Below are 15236 nucleotides of genomic sequence, written 5' to 3'. Positions count from 1 at the left end.
TATTTATTCTCGCTATTGCTTTTCTGTAAAGGTGTCAGTTTTTATAATAAAAACAATATTATCAAGTATCAAATATAAAAGGAAAAATACAATTTGTATGTCATGTCCAAGTAATAAACAATTGGAGAAAGGTGACAAGATAAATGATAATGCTGAAAAGAGTGAAAAAACAATTATTTATGAAAAGAGGTAGAACGTGAAGGACAGTCAACATGTAATTCTTTGCTTCAGCAGTAACATGCTACATACATGTATATTATTTCGTTTTTAAATGTAGAAATATATTTCATAGCAGGGTATAAGTAGTATATTGTATTAAAGTTATGGTCTGTAGCATACATCCCCTTCTCATTCTATCACATACTCTGAATATTTGCACTATTTCAATCGTAGACGCTTCCTCCACCCACTTTGCATCTCATTAGTGAGAAATGGATAAATCATTCATCAAATAATCCCTTTTTTTTCTCTATGTCTTTGATCTGTTTCTTTTGTCTGTTCAGGATATGATGAAGCATTACAAGGAGGAGCAGGGGCGGGATGTGATCGCCAGGGCACTCAAGTCAATGACTAACGTGGCATGGCACATCAATGATATGAAGAGAAAACATGAGGCCTCTGTCCATGTCCAGGAGATACAGAGTCAGTTACATGGTTGGCAGGTAGGTTTGAGATGGAGAGAGAATGAGGAGTGGATAGGGCTTTCTTACACCTGAACTCTGAGGGCACTCTCTTACGTTTGTTATAAAATAACAAATGCTAGAATTATATGAAAATTTTTCCCTAAAGCATATCAAATTGGATGATTTTTCTACCTTACAATAAAAAATACAAACGGAGCATGCAACTTGCCGTTTTGCTCAGAAATAAGTGAGAAAATTCAGTTGCTTAAAAGGTTTTGACATTCATTCTTTTTGTTGCAGTGTCCTTCAAAGTTGCATGACTATCTCAAATTTAAGGAGGATTAGAAATATTGTGAAAGTCCACATGCTCTTACTTTTGCATTGTATATTTTCTGAAGTTCAGATTTGAAAAACTTTTATTTAAAAGAAAACGATTTGTTGTGAATGCCTTAAAAATATAAGACAATGTATGTTGTTGGCATTCCTTTGCACTTTAAAAGGAATGAGGAGGTGATTCATTTTAGTTAAAACACCTGTTTTTATGAACTGGGAGGGAAGATGTCTGCACAGTGATGCAAACTAAAGAGATCCCCCAATGTTCCCCTTTGCAGACATGACGCATGAAACAGGTAAGATAGCAGTAACCACGGAAACAGATGACTTTCATGGATATTATAACTCGTTACTAGTCATGAGTAACCATCTTCTGATATTTTTCTAAAATGTCTAAGACCTGGGCGACTGGGGTCGACATCATATACTTTTGAGGAACTGGATTTATCTCGGCAATATTTGTAGTTTGACAAAAGTTAACATTGATAATAATTAAATCACATTCTGAATTCTGAATATGATCCTTCAATGTACATTAATTAGTTAGGTAAAAATTTTTTAGAAGAACAGAACACATTCGGGCAAAATTTAGTTTGTAGATTCTCCATATTTTAGTCATAACACCATGCGTGAGATTGGTTTCTTTCAAGCAATAACCAAAAAGCCAGGCCATTCTGGAGCCAAAGATCCCACCAATTTTCAGTGTTCCGGCAAGAAAAGTCTGAGAAACCATGGCTTCCTTACAAATTTCCTTCCCTGATTTCTCCTTCTGATGGTGTCTCTTCCTTTCCTTTGGTTTGTTGTAATTTGGAGTTGAGACTTTAATCTTTCAATCTAAAGGATGTGTATTGAGAAGATGACAGAGGCTCAACTATTTTGACCCATCATGAATGCCTGAGATGTTTGAAGAGTGTCTTAAAGGTACCACTCTGAAGGCTGTCCATGAAGATTGTTTGTTTTGTCGATTTATATTATTCCAATGAACAGTTTGTAAGGAATATTCTTGATTTAGTAGTCAGTTTTGGCTCTTTTTAGATTTTGGAGAACATATTTTGATTTCTCTTATATAAATAGATTTCCATGGTGTTGGGGAAAGGATTTTGATAGAATCATATTGATGAAGTAATACCCTTTACATCATGCACAGAGTATTCACCCAACTCCGAGACCTAGGTGTCTTTTCATGAGTTCACTCAATATCTTCATTGGAAAAAAAATCTACTGGGATTGTTGAAATTGTTTGGTTTTCAAATACCAGTTTTCTGCTAAATATATCTGCAGTTTGTATTTTGTCATTTCTTTACACAACAGCTCTTGAAAGTCATTCAAAGGTTGAAATAAAAGAAATATACTCTAAAGGTGACTTGAGGTGAGGCAATTTATGAACCATAACAGAGAATGAGGAAGTGGATGAAATGTTTTTGAAGACAACCTCTTCTTTCTTTGGCTGGCCGTGATAACGCACGCCCAGAATATTTATGAGATGCTTTACAGAGAGGGTAGTTGGTTGTTCAGGTTATAAAACAACACATATCAAGTAGTTGTGAAGTTTGTTTTTCTGGAGTGGTTTGGACAGGAAAAGGAGACTGGGAGTGTCTTATCTACATCTGATACAAGCATTCTAGGTTAATTGGGACAGGGTCAAGGAACATTTGTCATTGGAACATCATGTTCTGGGGGAAACTCTCTGACATTTCAGATGAAGTTCAAAAGGCAAAGGATGAGAAAGTGATATGTTTTTTTTCATCAGTACTGTGCTCTGTCTTTGGTTAATATCTGATGGCTAAATCTTGTCAATAATGTACTAAAATAAGAAAATAATGATAAATTGTTTTGGTGTTGTAAAATTTTTGCACAATAGAAGAATATTACCATTATGGGGCAACATATGCATGACAGTGTTTTTGACTGCAGTTCTAGACCTGAACTTGCTCAAAGGATTTATACTTTATAATCACCAATTCATGTATGTTTAAGCAGTGTCTTGATAGAGCATTTAAGGTCTTGCAAAGTTAAATTGTCAAAGGATTTGTTATTAAGGCATCAGGAAATTTCGGAAAAGGTTGCTTAATTTGCCCCCCCTGCTGTGCTTGTCTTTTCTACTGTACAGTATGAATCCCCAATAGTGTATGTCTCATCAGAAAAGCATCCTCCCCTTCTATGTTTTTTTTTTCTCTCAATGATTCTTTTTCTGACACTAACTTGTTTGGTTTTACATGTATAAGCATTACATGTATAAGTATTACATGTATTAGTATTGCATGTTTGCTGCTCTCTCATTGAAATTGACTCTTCCAACTGATTACATAATTCTATTCTACCTATTTTGGTTTTTACTTCTCATTGTTGATCAATCTTTTTTCTTTCCTCTTTCCTACTCTCCCCAAATACTCGCTTTTCCTTTCCAATACTCATTTCTCCCTCTCAATTTATCCAGATCCATGTACTGTAACTATTTTTCCTTTCCTCTTTTATTTCAATTTTTCTCTCCCTGTGTCTGTCATTCTCTCTCTCTCACTGATTATTACCCTCATTCCTTCGTTCTTCATTTATCGATGTCATAATTATCTTAAGATATACCTCTCTGCAAATAAGTACAGCTGTTGTCTCTTCCCCCATTGATTGAATTAACCCATCCAGTTGTCTCACCAATTCTGTATGGTTGCAATGATTGGAAATAGCACATTTTTCACCGCAGATTCTCTGTTGATTCAATTCATTTTTATCTGAGGGACTTGAAACTGTGACTGACAAAAATTTCACCTTTTTATTTGTTTCTTTGTTCCAAACTTTTCTCTCCTAGACTCGTTCACAAAATTGTTGATATTGATATCTTGTTCTGTATATGGTAAATAACAAAGAATGTTATTTCCTTGCAATTTAAAATTGAATAGAAATCTTAAACACAATTCAGTTAGCCTACAGATGGTACCTACAAACCTCATCTTATCTCTGCTTGGATAAGAATTAAAAGTTAATGATTTAAGGAACATCTCTAGTAAGTAAGGAACTGAACCGATATGAGACTAATTTCCCTTTAAAAACAAGGTTGATAAGTGTGTTATTATGCCCTTTCATTCTCATACCTGTACTGTACTGTACTTTAAAGATGAAAGAATAATCTTCTGTTTATAATTGCATTTGCTGACAGATGAAATACATCCTTAAAGAATACCCGCAGATTAGAACAAGATTATAGCATGGGGATGTTTAAGAAAGATGCTCGTAAAGTTACCCCAGTCATTTCTTATTGCATGGGATAAAAGTTAAGAGTGCACATGCTATGCACTATTCTAATTTCTTAAAACACATTTTAATACAAAGCATATTTGCAATAATGAAGATGAAATTGTTCGAAATAGCAGCTATACTTTGTTAATCGTTAAAAGAAAATTTGAGTTCATAATGAAAAAAATATTGATTTTAATAGTTGGATAAAAAACTATTTGTATTACTGATAATAGAATGTAGGAAACCTTGTAATTCTAAATGGGGGTTTGCAGAAATTCTGTAATAAGCCGATTACCTTATAGAGAGGGGGATTTAGTATTAAGAAAGGGTGCTATGAAATAAGATACATGAATTTCAGCTTTCCTGTGAGATTAGAGATATTGAAAGAATATAGAGAAAAGATTTGACTTTACCAGAAGATGCACATTGTCAAGATATGAGCAAGGGATCGCTTTCATGTCAAGTATGTTTAAAGCCGAAGTTGTAAGAAAATATGTCAGGCAAATCTAGGGTCTTTCCTGTTCCAGAATTCATGAATATTGAACTTTTTTATAAATTGCATGTTATGACTTGGAGTATGGATTTCAGTAGGGTACGAGTGAAGGAAAAGAGAGAAATAGATACATTGGTAGGACGATACATTTAGGAAGGTAACAAGAACAAGTGGATGGAAAGATAAGGGGACAAAATGAGTCAGTGAGAGAGAGAGAAAGAATGGAGAGGAATCGGAAAAGTTAAAGCACCCTAAAGAAAAATCGTATTGAATGTTTTGGGTCAATATTTTAGTGAGCTAAAATTAGCTTGATATTGATATTTATTTTCCCTTGAGGGTAACCTAATAACCTTATTACTCTTTGTCATAAAACCTTGGAGAAACATCGATGAAGTAGAAGTTCCTTTCACCCATTTTTGAAAATTCTAAAATGTGTACTTTTCTTTGCAGCTTAGTATACTTCTGAAGGCAATGTATGACTTTTAGAAAGTTCATTGACTCTTCCCCCTTCCTCCATATTTTAATGAGGAGGAGAAATGTGAAATGAATATAGAAAGTTATCATTTTTGAAGAACCTCAGTGATACAAATCAGTACATGATGTATATTTGAATATTCACAAATTAGAAAATAGTCACTGTGATCACCTTTGATTATTTAATATTCATTTCTAGATTTCTGTCCATTGATAATCTAAAATTCTCTTGTTAACCTAGGAACGCATTGGAGGAAAAAGCACAATCTATGGGCTGGATTATTCAGTAACTTTGTTTTCTGATCTCAGAGACAGTATGAATTAGCACTAATTCTGTTCTTTCAGCATACCCTTAATAAGTCCCCCTTTGCTAGGAACTCCCATAATGTAATCAGTTTGTATCACATCAGGCTACAGGACTACCAGAAGTCTTCGACCATCCTTAGGATACAAGGAGACAGCTTGAAGAATTAATTTAGTAACCTATCACTGAGTCGTGGTAAGACCCTAATAGAAATAAACTAATCCAATAGCTCAAACCGGAAGATATCCTCAGGCCTGGCTAAAGCCGGGATAGGAAGAGTTTGATCACTGAATTAGATCACTAAACACTCTCAAGGTTTTCCTTCTATCTTGTGGATGGTATGGGCAGAGAGATTTCCACCTACCTCATGTGGATTTATGAAAACTTTGAAAAATAAAATCCCTGTGTCGATATTTCAAGGTGATTGGGAAATATTTACAAATATTCAAGAAAATTCTTAAAGAACTTAGAGACATCGCTGATATATCATCTGTTATGTAAAGCAAAGTATCTTTATTATTTTCATTCTATATTTGAAGTAAAATTGGAAATCAGAGATCAATTGAAAATCATTTATTGCAATTGAATATTTAATTTTCACTCATATGACTAACCGTGATATTGTAAAATTCCGAATGGGGATTTCTATATATGCAGTCATGTTATAGTGTGATAAAGAAATTTAGACAGGTCAGGTATTTTTTTCTTCAAAATAATGAGTGACAAATTAAACTGGGTTTTGAATTCAAATATTGCTTTATGTGTATAAACATGTACATAAAAAGATGTCATGTTTTCTAATATCCAATCAATCATTAACAAGCATTGAACCTTGGAACTAGGCAGTAAAAGAGAATATGTTATATTTCCAGATACCTTGGGTAGACAAAGTACTACTAAAGGTACTATTATCGTGTGCTGAAATGTTATGTCAGTCTGTAAAAGGAGCTCATCTAGTTACCTAAATACTATTTTTTAAGGAAGAATGATATTAAATCCTTCATAAACAAAGACGTTACCAAGGTAACCGTACAACAGCAGCAATATGAGTGTGTTTGGTGATGGCAATAAAGGTTGATATATTGTGGTTTCTTAATTGGAGGACTTCCTATGTGCTAAAAGAATGATCTCCTTGAACATGATGTCTTCCCTTAACATGAAATTCCAGGGTTGTATTTTGAGTGATACACCCAAGGTCATTAATGTGAAGAGAGTCATTTTGACAAACATGGATCTATAACAAAGAGAGAGAGAGCAAAATAATTGATGGGCATTATACCCCTCAGCCAGTATATAATTATGTCAAGTTCATTCTCTTTTCAGTACAGCAACTCCTTTTCATCACAGGACCCCCCTCCCCCTCCAGTTTGTAGTTTCAATTTGTTTTCATTTTTATCACATCAATATTACAGGGAGATTTGTAGATTGGAATTGCTCTGCTATCAGAGTTAGATCTGAAACCATTGTCTGCAGATTTGATAAATCTTTTTGTCCCACTTTCATTTGTCTTGAAAATGTGAAATGTACTTCAACATGTAAAGATGATTAACGAAATATTATTCAGATGATATGGTTTGAGTTTCTGAAATATCAGAATATTATTGGGTCAGTTATGTTTTATCCCTCATTACTTCAATGTTATATAATTTTCTCATCAACGATTGCTTGGAAATAACCCCTCCCCTTCTCTTTATCTCATGAATTACCTAGGAAATGTTCTTTAGGACCATCATCATTATTTGAATCATGGTCCATGTTCTGGTATTATGAACCATCTAAAATTTGCTTGAATTTGACTTTATCTTTTTTGATCCAGTGTCATCCAATTCACCTTCCTTCTGATATTCATCAGCACTATTGTAGTTTGTTTGTTTATCCGTCTGTCTGTCTGTCTGTGGAAAGGAATGTCTCACTGTCATGATGGCATTAGTCATTAGCAAATAGCTGACTGGACAGAAAAAATAAATGAAAAATAATTTATTTTTGTGAGTTGTGCAGGGATTTAGGTTCTAATGAGGAAGCTTTAAAAACATGAGATAGTTTTACTTGACAGTTTTCACTACCTAGCCTATCAGATTCTCATATTGTGTAACTCTATATGATGAAGCCTAAGTATAGTAATCAAAATCAAATATTTGATTGTTTACTACTTAGATATTAGAATTTTTTATTCCTATTTTTGTCTATTTGCCACCATCTCATTGCCATATTCTGTGATGTCATGCTATGTATGACATATCAACAAAGTGTCACTTCTTGAATGTCAAAAAGAAAATAAAGGAATACCATTTATGCAATAATCCACATTTTGAATTCAAAGCTTGTGTTATAATTCTGCTATGGAGGCAATTAGAAGTGACAAGTGTCCAGCTCATATTGGTTTGAAAAGTCAGGAAAAGGAAAACTCCAAGTAGGTTACTGAAACCATCTTGAAATAATACACAGCTGGAGATGGAGAGTTGGAGTAAATGTAAAACAGCTTTCTTCATCTTACAAGTCTGAATTCAAGTATTTTTAATGCTAGCTGACCTTTACCCTCTCTTGACTTTCATTGGCTCCTCATTTATGTATTTTCATGCTTCAGTGTAAGTTATAGGGAGATTTCAAACATATGCTAGGTGGTAGTCGATATAAGGTATTTGACATATCTCTGTTTTATTCTGAAAGAATAATTAACTTGGTGCTTGTTAAAACTTAAAGCAAAATCACATTAGGCAGACAATCATTGAAAAATAGGGTGTTTGAATTTAATCCTGTCATATTTACTGAGTATTATGTCTTCAAATTTAAAAATAGAATGATATAATAAAGGTTAAGACTGCAACGCTTTCAAACTTAATGAAAAGTGGAGTCGTTATTATAGCTGATTTCCCCCACTCTTGGCTTTTTATTTCAAATTGCTCAAATGAAATAAGATACAGCATTCTTTTAAAAAAAGGTGCTTTAGTGGATGCAAAACAAAAAAAAATGGATTCTACACAGGTCAATCTTCAGCCATATTGGTTTGAACAGGCAGGAAGCCCTCTACTCTCCTGTCAGATCCAATCGACATGAGGAGGGGGCCCCCCTTACTCTCTGGTTAAAAGGTTTAGTTTCTGTTCTTACTTCCTCTCCCTTCTTCTGACTCACCTCCTCCCAGTGGGTGCAGACTTCTTATCTTATACCTCCATCAGTTTGACTTGAACTTAGCCAATCAAAACATAAAGAGAGAGGCAGAGAGAGGGAGAGTAGGGGAGAGAATAGGGAAGAGGGAGACAAGCAGAGAGAAAGAATGAAGAGAGATTTGAAGTTGTATAACAGAACAAACATTCACAAACCTGTGGTCTAAAATGAAATATCAAAAGGGAAATTAATACCCTAACCACGAAAAACGACAGGAATTCCATTTCATAATGTACAATTTTTTTATGCATAATATCTTATAAATGATGACAGATGTAATTTTGCTCTCAGAAATCGTCAAAGTCCTTTCATTAAGATGATGTTGTCACTCTGATATTCATATTTTTGAAATGTGATGAGTTATTGCATTTCTCCCTTCATATGTAATACATATTTGCAGATACATGATTAATGATGAAAAGCTAATATGATTGTTACAACATAGAACAACGTTATATAAAAACAGGATGAATGAATATGGAAAGATGATTGATGCATATAAATACAATTATATTGCCTTAGTTGATATGTCTGTTATGGAGACGCCAAATAATTCAGTGTCTTCTAAATCAGTCTTCTTAAAATGATTCACAGATGTATAGATGAACAATAAGGTTTATAAACTATTTCAATATTAGTTGAGAAGTCTACATCCTACCCTACAAATTTGATAAGGAAATTTGACATTGGAACAATATTTTGGGGACCTTTGTTATGACTGGACCATCTGAAATTTCATTGTAGTTAAATTTTAGGGAAATCAGTTGAATAAATTTACTAAAGGAAATGATACCACTAAAAAAAGAAAAAAATATTGCGTGGCCTACTCTTCACTATAAGCAGGGGTGGATACAGGATATTTCATTAGAAATATATGCTTTTACTTTAAGGGGGGACACACTTGTATAAAAACAGCAAATTTACACTAAACATATTGACTATGTCTCTCAAGGGAGGAGGGGGTATACAGTTTTTCATTTTCCATAACTGCTTTTTTATTGTATTTTACATTTATTTTTTATATGTATTTGATTGTCATGAAACTTAAGTTTTGATTATTTTCAATCCAGAGTGGGCATGAGCTTGAGGATTAGTTTGATATTTCAACCACCCAAATAGGAAATTAAGCAGTAATGGTGAATCTACTACACCATATTAGATTTCAATGACAGTTAATGATTGTTTTTAGAACCATCAAAGTGATCTTGTTAAGGATATTTTGATGCATTTGTTTGACAGTTGTTCCATCCCCATATCCCATGTGGCCTATGTTATGTGGGTGAGGTTCAATTCCAAGTGATATTAATGTCTTGTTATTTCTCTTTTGAGGATAGTCAATACCATATTTCATGTTGTTTGGTCTAACATTGGCATCTCAAGGATAGATGGATATAGTGTTGCATTGCTCTGAGAATTGAATTAATTCAACCATTTGGACTTACAAGTTATTTCTTGAACAAATGGAGGAGTAATGGGTGGAAGAAAAGAAATTGAAATAAAATGGGTGAATTCAAAAGTTACTCTTTATTGCTTTATGAACATGTAATCACAATGAGTATCAAAGCAAAATAGGGTCATTCAATTTCTTAGAAATGTAATTGTATATAGGACAGACATCAGTTATTCTAAATTATTTGAATAATAAACAATGCCTCTTTGAATGTAGTCAATTTATAATTATTACCTCTATACAAGTTTGCTTAAAATCAATAAATCAAAAAATGAAATAGGAAACCTGGCAAAATCAATTTTTGGCTTAGTTATTACCTTTGATTTGTAAATATTGTAATTTTGTATGATTTAATGAAACGCAGATAAAAGTCTGCTCATCTTATCAGGGAGATGAAACTAAAGGAAGTCTCAAGGATGCACCAAGGTCACTTACTTTAGAGTCTATCACTTTTTTGTGTTGCCTAAAATATTGTTGATATGAAAGTTATCAGTGATCTGCAACGTCTTGCATCAATGCCATTGATCTGTCATCTGTGTTCATCCTAGATTGACCGACTTGGGGATTTTGACCATGTCCAGTCTAGGATGACCATGTCTTCTGGGAGGGATTAAAAAAATCTTTCTCCTCGGTCCTTTCCTGTCATAATTTGTCTTCAAATCTGTGACATTTGCCCCAAAGCCTAATATGTTTTGAGCCATACAAACAAGCAAAGTCTCCACTCTAACTTTGGCTTGAATTGAATTCATGTAGATTTCATTATGATCCACAGGGATAATAAAACATTTCTGTGTGTATTGAGTACTCTTCAGAGAATTTCATTTCCATTGTTCTTTTTATGGAGCAATCATGCATATTATGTTCTTGGTGTAAACAAAAATGAGAGAAATATATTAACAATTTTGTTTGTGTCTCTTTTTATATTTCAGGATGATCTGAATACTTATGGAGACCTTGTATTGGAGGTAGGTTTGATTTAAAATGAAAAAATATTGTATTGAAAAGGCTTACATGTACATTAGATGGACATTGTCATTGATCATAGTTGTCCAACAGCCAGCAATACAGATTTCTAAAATCTTAAATGTTCAGAAATAGGTATGACTAGATGAATAACTCCATCATCACGTTAGTTTATTAGTATCAAAAATAGATGGACAAGTTTGTGTACAAATTTTGAAAATTGAGTGGACTAGTATCATAATTTGATAATAACCAGATCACATGTGGGATGAAGGGGAAAGATATGATAAATGAACTAGTCAAGTATTGCCCTTGGCTGAAGATTAAGAGGGTGGTAGTAAAGGAGGGGGTTAGGAACCTTGAATGATAAAAAGAGAAAAGTTAGGAAATCTGTGAACTATAAAGATTATTTGAAGCTTCCTGTGGCGACATTATTAGCAAGAGGTCTCCCTCTAAAAACTATTTCTGGATCTAGATCTTGGATTATTGCCATGATGGGTTGCTTGGTCAATGTTAGAATATGGGTTTGGTTTGGTTTTTTTTTTTTTTTTTTTGGGGGGGGGCATTTTATATGTCTTTTTTATTAGTGTAGTAGTTTACTATGCATATTAATAATTAGATATTTCATAAAGTTTTACTCATCAATTGATACTTTAATAGAGATTATTTCAGAGATAGGAATGTTTCTCATTTATTACTGACAAATTTACTCTTAAAAAATAAGAAACAAATTTACTTCCCTTCTCAAAAATTGTTTGATTAAAGTTTATGATTGGTGTCTTTTTTATTATATAATTTGTGTTTCTGTGGCTTGTTCGATGGCAGTAATTTTTTTTCAAAGTAACCATACATTCAAATATATTTCTATTAAGAATGAATACATGATTGGAATTGTATGTGGTAAAATGAAAAATTATTTTTAAAAGGTATTCGTGAAGAATTGTAGACATCTTAGCCGTTAATATATGGTCATCTCCACAGTGTTCTTGAATGAATTCCAGTATCAGTTTCTCTTGTGGGGTTATGGATTCCAACCTTATTCTGGTCATGTAGTAAAAGTGACCCAATTTGTTTTATTATTAAACTTGCTAGATGAAAACAAGAAAAATAAAAGCAAGTAAAACAAATATTGTCATGCCACCAATTGAGGAAATGATCCAAGACATAAATTGCTACAATTTCAAACTAGGTCACTTTGAGCTGATTCGGGTCAGAAATCATAATTAGTAAACAATACAAACAAGTATATGTTAAAGGGAAAATGAAATAATCAGTCAATCACACATTTATTTCTGTTACACTCAATGAATATGAAGAAATTAAAAATGAGGAAATAACACCACAATGGACTAGTGCCAGAGTACATCTTGGCAAAAAGCTCATATTTGTGAATATGTTTGTAGATTATTAGATTCAACTAATTTATATAATATGCCTTTACATTTGTTCAGTTCATAGTGTTTTTATTTGAATTTGTATAGCAAACTATGTGTATTTTTTGTTGTTGATAAATTCAGATTAGGACTAGTAACATTAATATTTGTTGTTATTTAATCAGACTAATGAAAATAAAGAGCAATTATAATACAGATATTGATTCATTTTGTTCATACACTATATCAAATGAGTGAATGAATGAATTTTCACATACTCTTATTTCTTGTTCAAACAGGGTATAATGCGTATGCATGGAGCAAGGGGCGATCGTTTCATCTATCTGTTTGAAAGGGCGCTTCTCATCGGAAAGAAACATGAGAACACAAATCTCATCAGTATTAAGACTCAAATCACAGTGAGAAACCTCTCTTTTTTACTTATACTGCTAATTTTATGATCTAATGGATTCCATATTTGTTATGTCATGTGTAGCTCTTTTTAACATAGTAACTTGGTAACATATAATTATGATGATAATACAGGTAAACTTGTATGAATCATCCCTCCTTTCATCATAGATACAACCAAGGCAGAGTTACCTGTAGATATTACATTTTGAGTCTCTAAATTAAAGTTTGAAAATTATTTGTGAATTGCACAGTTCATTATCATGTTTGAGCAAGGGTTAGCTTGTGCAGACTGAATTGTCCATCTAAAGAGACTAGTGAAAGGACAGAGGACTACTGGATATCATCTAAAATTGGAATGTTATTACCGACTAAAGAACAACAGGTCCACACCCATAAAAGGATATCACTCAACTTAAAACTTATTAGGCCTATAGCGACTATCTGTCTACATATCCTGCATACTAGACAACATATTCACCTGTATGTAGGATGTAGGAATTTCTCTTCATTTCACCTGCAATTATAGTGTTTCCTCTCTTGAAATGATTCAACTTAAGTTGTTATTAAAGTTAGTTATTCAAAGGAGTTTCATTTCCTTGCCTATTCAATATCTGGGGTTTTGAAAAAAAAATGTTTAAATGAAATAAAGTAAAATGAGACTGTTTATGAAGAACTCCCACCCTCCTCATTTTGTCAAACTCATTGAAAGAAAACTAGATCTACATTACTCTGAAACAAAAAGTAATACATTCTCTATCTACTGATAACAGAAAGAATGGTATAAATAAGCTTTCATGTGTGAAGGATAATCGGATATTATGTCTGCACCCATCGCTGATATTTTATTTACATTTGTTTGAAGGTTAGTTTACCAAGTAACTTTCACTTCAGTATAGGTTTGGTTTATTGAATCAAGACTAACACAAATGTTAGCAAAGACATTCCAGTGTAAATCAGATTGTTATTTTTCTAAACTTCAACATTCTATCTAATATTTCATTTGTAATTTGTTATCAGTGAAATAAAAGTGCATTTGATATTGCTTTGTCATATCATATCATAAAACACTCTCTATGTGCCATAAATTTTTAAGTTTTCATCACAATATTTGAGAAAAGGTGTGTGTATTCTATTATATTTAAATTCTGAATTCAGAAGACAGTGTTGTTATGATTACATATAAATATCTTGTGAATAATAGGACTCCATTCTGTTGAAATAGAATTTTAAAATTACATATGCTGCAGACATTGCATGAATACTTTCCCTCGAAACAACACAACAAAACACGTTTTTTAAATCAGATTTATGATTGCGAATGTTGGCTTTAAATGTCCCTGTACACACCAGTAGGGTCCCAGAAGAAATAAAACTGCTCATTCCATGATTGTGGATTAAACTAAACTTGTCAAATTCTTCGGTCATTCTTCAGTATCTAACGTACTCGGCCTCTTTGACGTCGACTCTCCATTCCCTTAGAGCAACATTCCAGCAATATCTGAATAACATTCCAGACATGAACCATGTTTGCTCTCGAGGTTATTTGTTTGACTTAAGGGTAATGTTTGCTAAGTAAATATGACAAGGGAAGTATGTCAGAGATCTTAAACTGTAGATCCTCAAGCAATAATAACTAGCTAATTGTCTGTCAAATCAAATGCAACTTGCAACTTATGAATTTGCAATTGTTGACAGGAACTATTTTTTGCTGGAGGCTGTAATAGTCCTCATTCTATGTAGGCATTCCAGTATGATGCTAAGAATGATAAGAATGATAACCAAGAAAGTGTATTGTCTAATTGCTTCGCTATTGCATGAACTACTTTGTTTCCTGTTCATAAGAAAGTGGAATATTGACACTTTACTGAAAAAACAGGAATAAACTATCTAGGAAGATGGAAAATTATGTTTTTTGATACCAAATAGTTTCTTTGTTCATTTCCAACAAACTCTTAAATTCTCTCCATCTACTTACTAACAATGCAAAATTTTGTTAACGATAATAACGTTTTTCTATGTTGAGTCAATTTTGAAAAGGAAATTATCACAATTATAGTTTTGATTCAATTATCCTTGCATTAGTTGATAACCTGATTACCAATGTTTCATATCCTTTTGTTTTATTTACAGTGTGCCAATTTGATGCTTATAGAAAGCGTACCCAAAGAACCTCTCGGCTTCAATGTGATTCCTTTTGATAACTCAGACTTACAGTACACCATTATTGTAAGTAATCCTTTCTTTCTTCAATTATTCTAGCAACGGTCATTAATAGTAGTTTTTTGACGTAATCTTGATGCTTCTAATTACAACAACTACTCTACATCTTTTATGACATTCTCTCTTGTTTGTTTTTAAGGAGCAAAAAGCAATTCAGAAATGTCTTTTTTTTCATCTAATTCTTCTACTTTTGCTG

General features: G+C 32.9%; 1 protein-coding gene across 5 annotated transcripts in view; it reads left to right on the top strand.

Annotated features, from left to right (window-relative positions):
• Positions 1-15236, top strand: part of LOC121419177 — an 84230-nt gene that overhangs the window by 46763 nt on the left and 22231 nt on the right. For all 5 annotated transcript variants that reach the window (XM_041613528.1, XM_041613526.1, XM_041613525.1 and 2 more), the window contains exons 6-9: positions 504-662; positions 11000-11035; positions 12706-12825; positions 14951-15046. In XM_041613528.1, the coding sequence (XP_041469462.1) occupies positions 504-662; positions 11000-11035; positions 12706-12825; positions 14951-15046 (411 nt within the window). The remainder of the gene's footprint in view (positions 1-503; positions 663-10999; positions 11036-12705; positions 12826-14950; positions 15047-15236) is intronic.

The sequence above is a fragment of the Lytechinus variegatus genome, chromosome 7 (genome assembly GCF_018143015.1).
Source record: "Lytechinus variegatus isolate NC3 chromosome 7, Lvar_3.0, whole genome shotgun sequence".
NCBI classification, from domain to species: domain Eukaryota; kingdom Metazoa; phylum Echinodermata; class Echinoidea; order Temnopleuroida; family Toxopneustidae; genus Lytechinus; species Lytechinus variegatus.
This window is presented reverse-complemented; position numbering and strand designations above follow the sequence as displayed.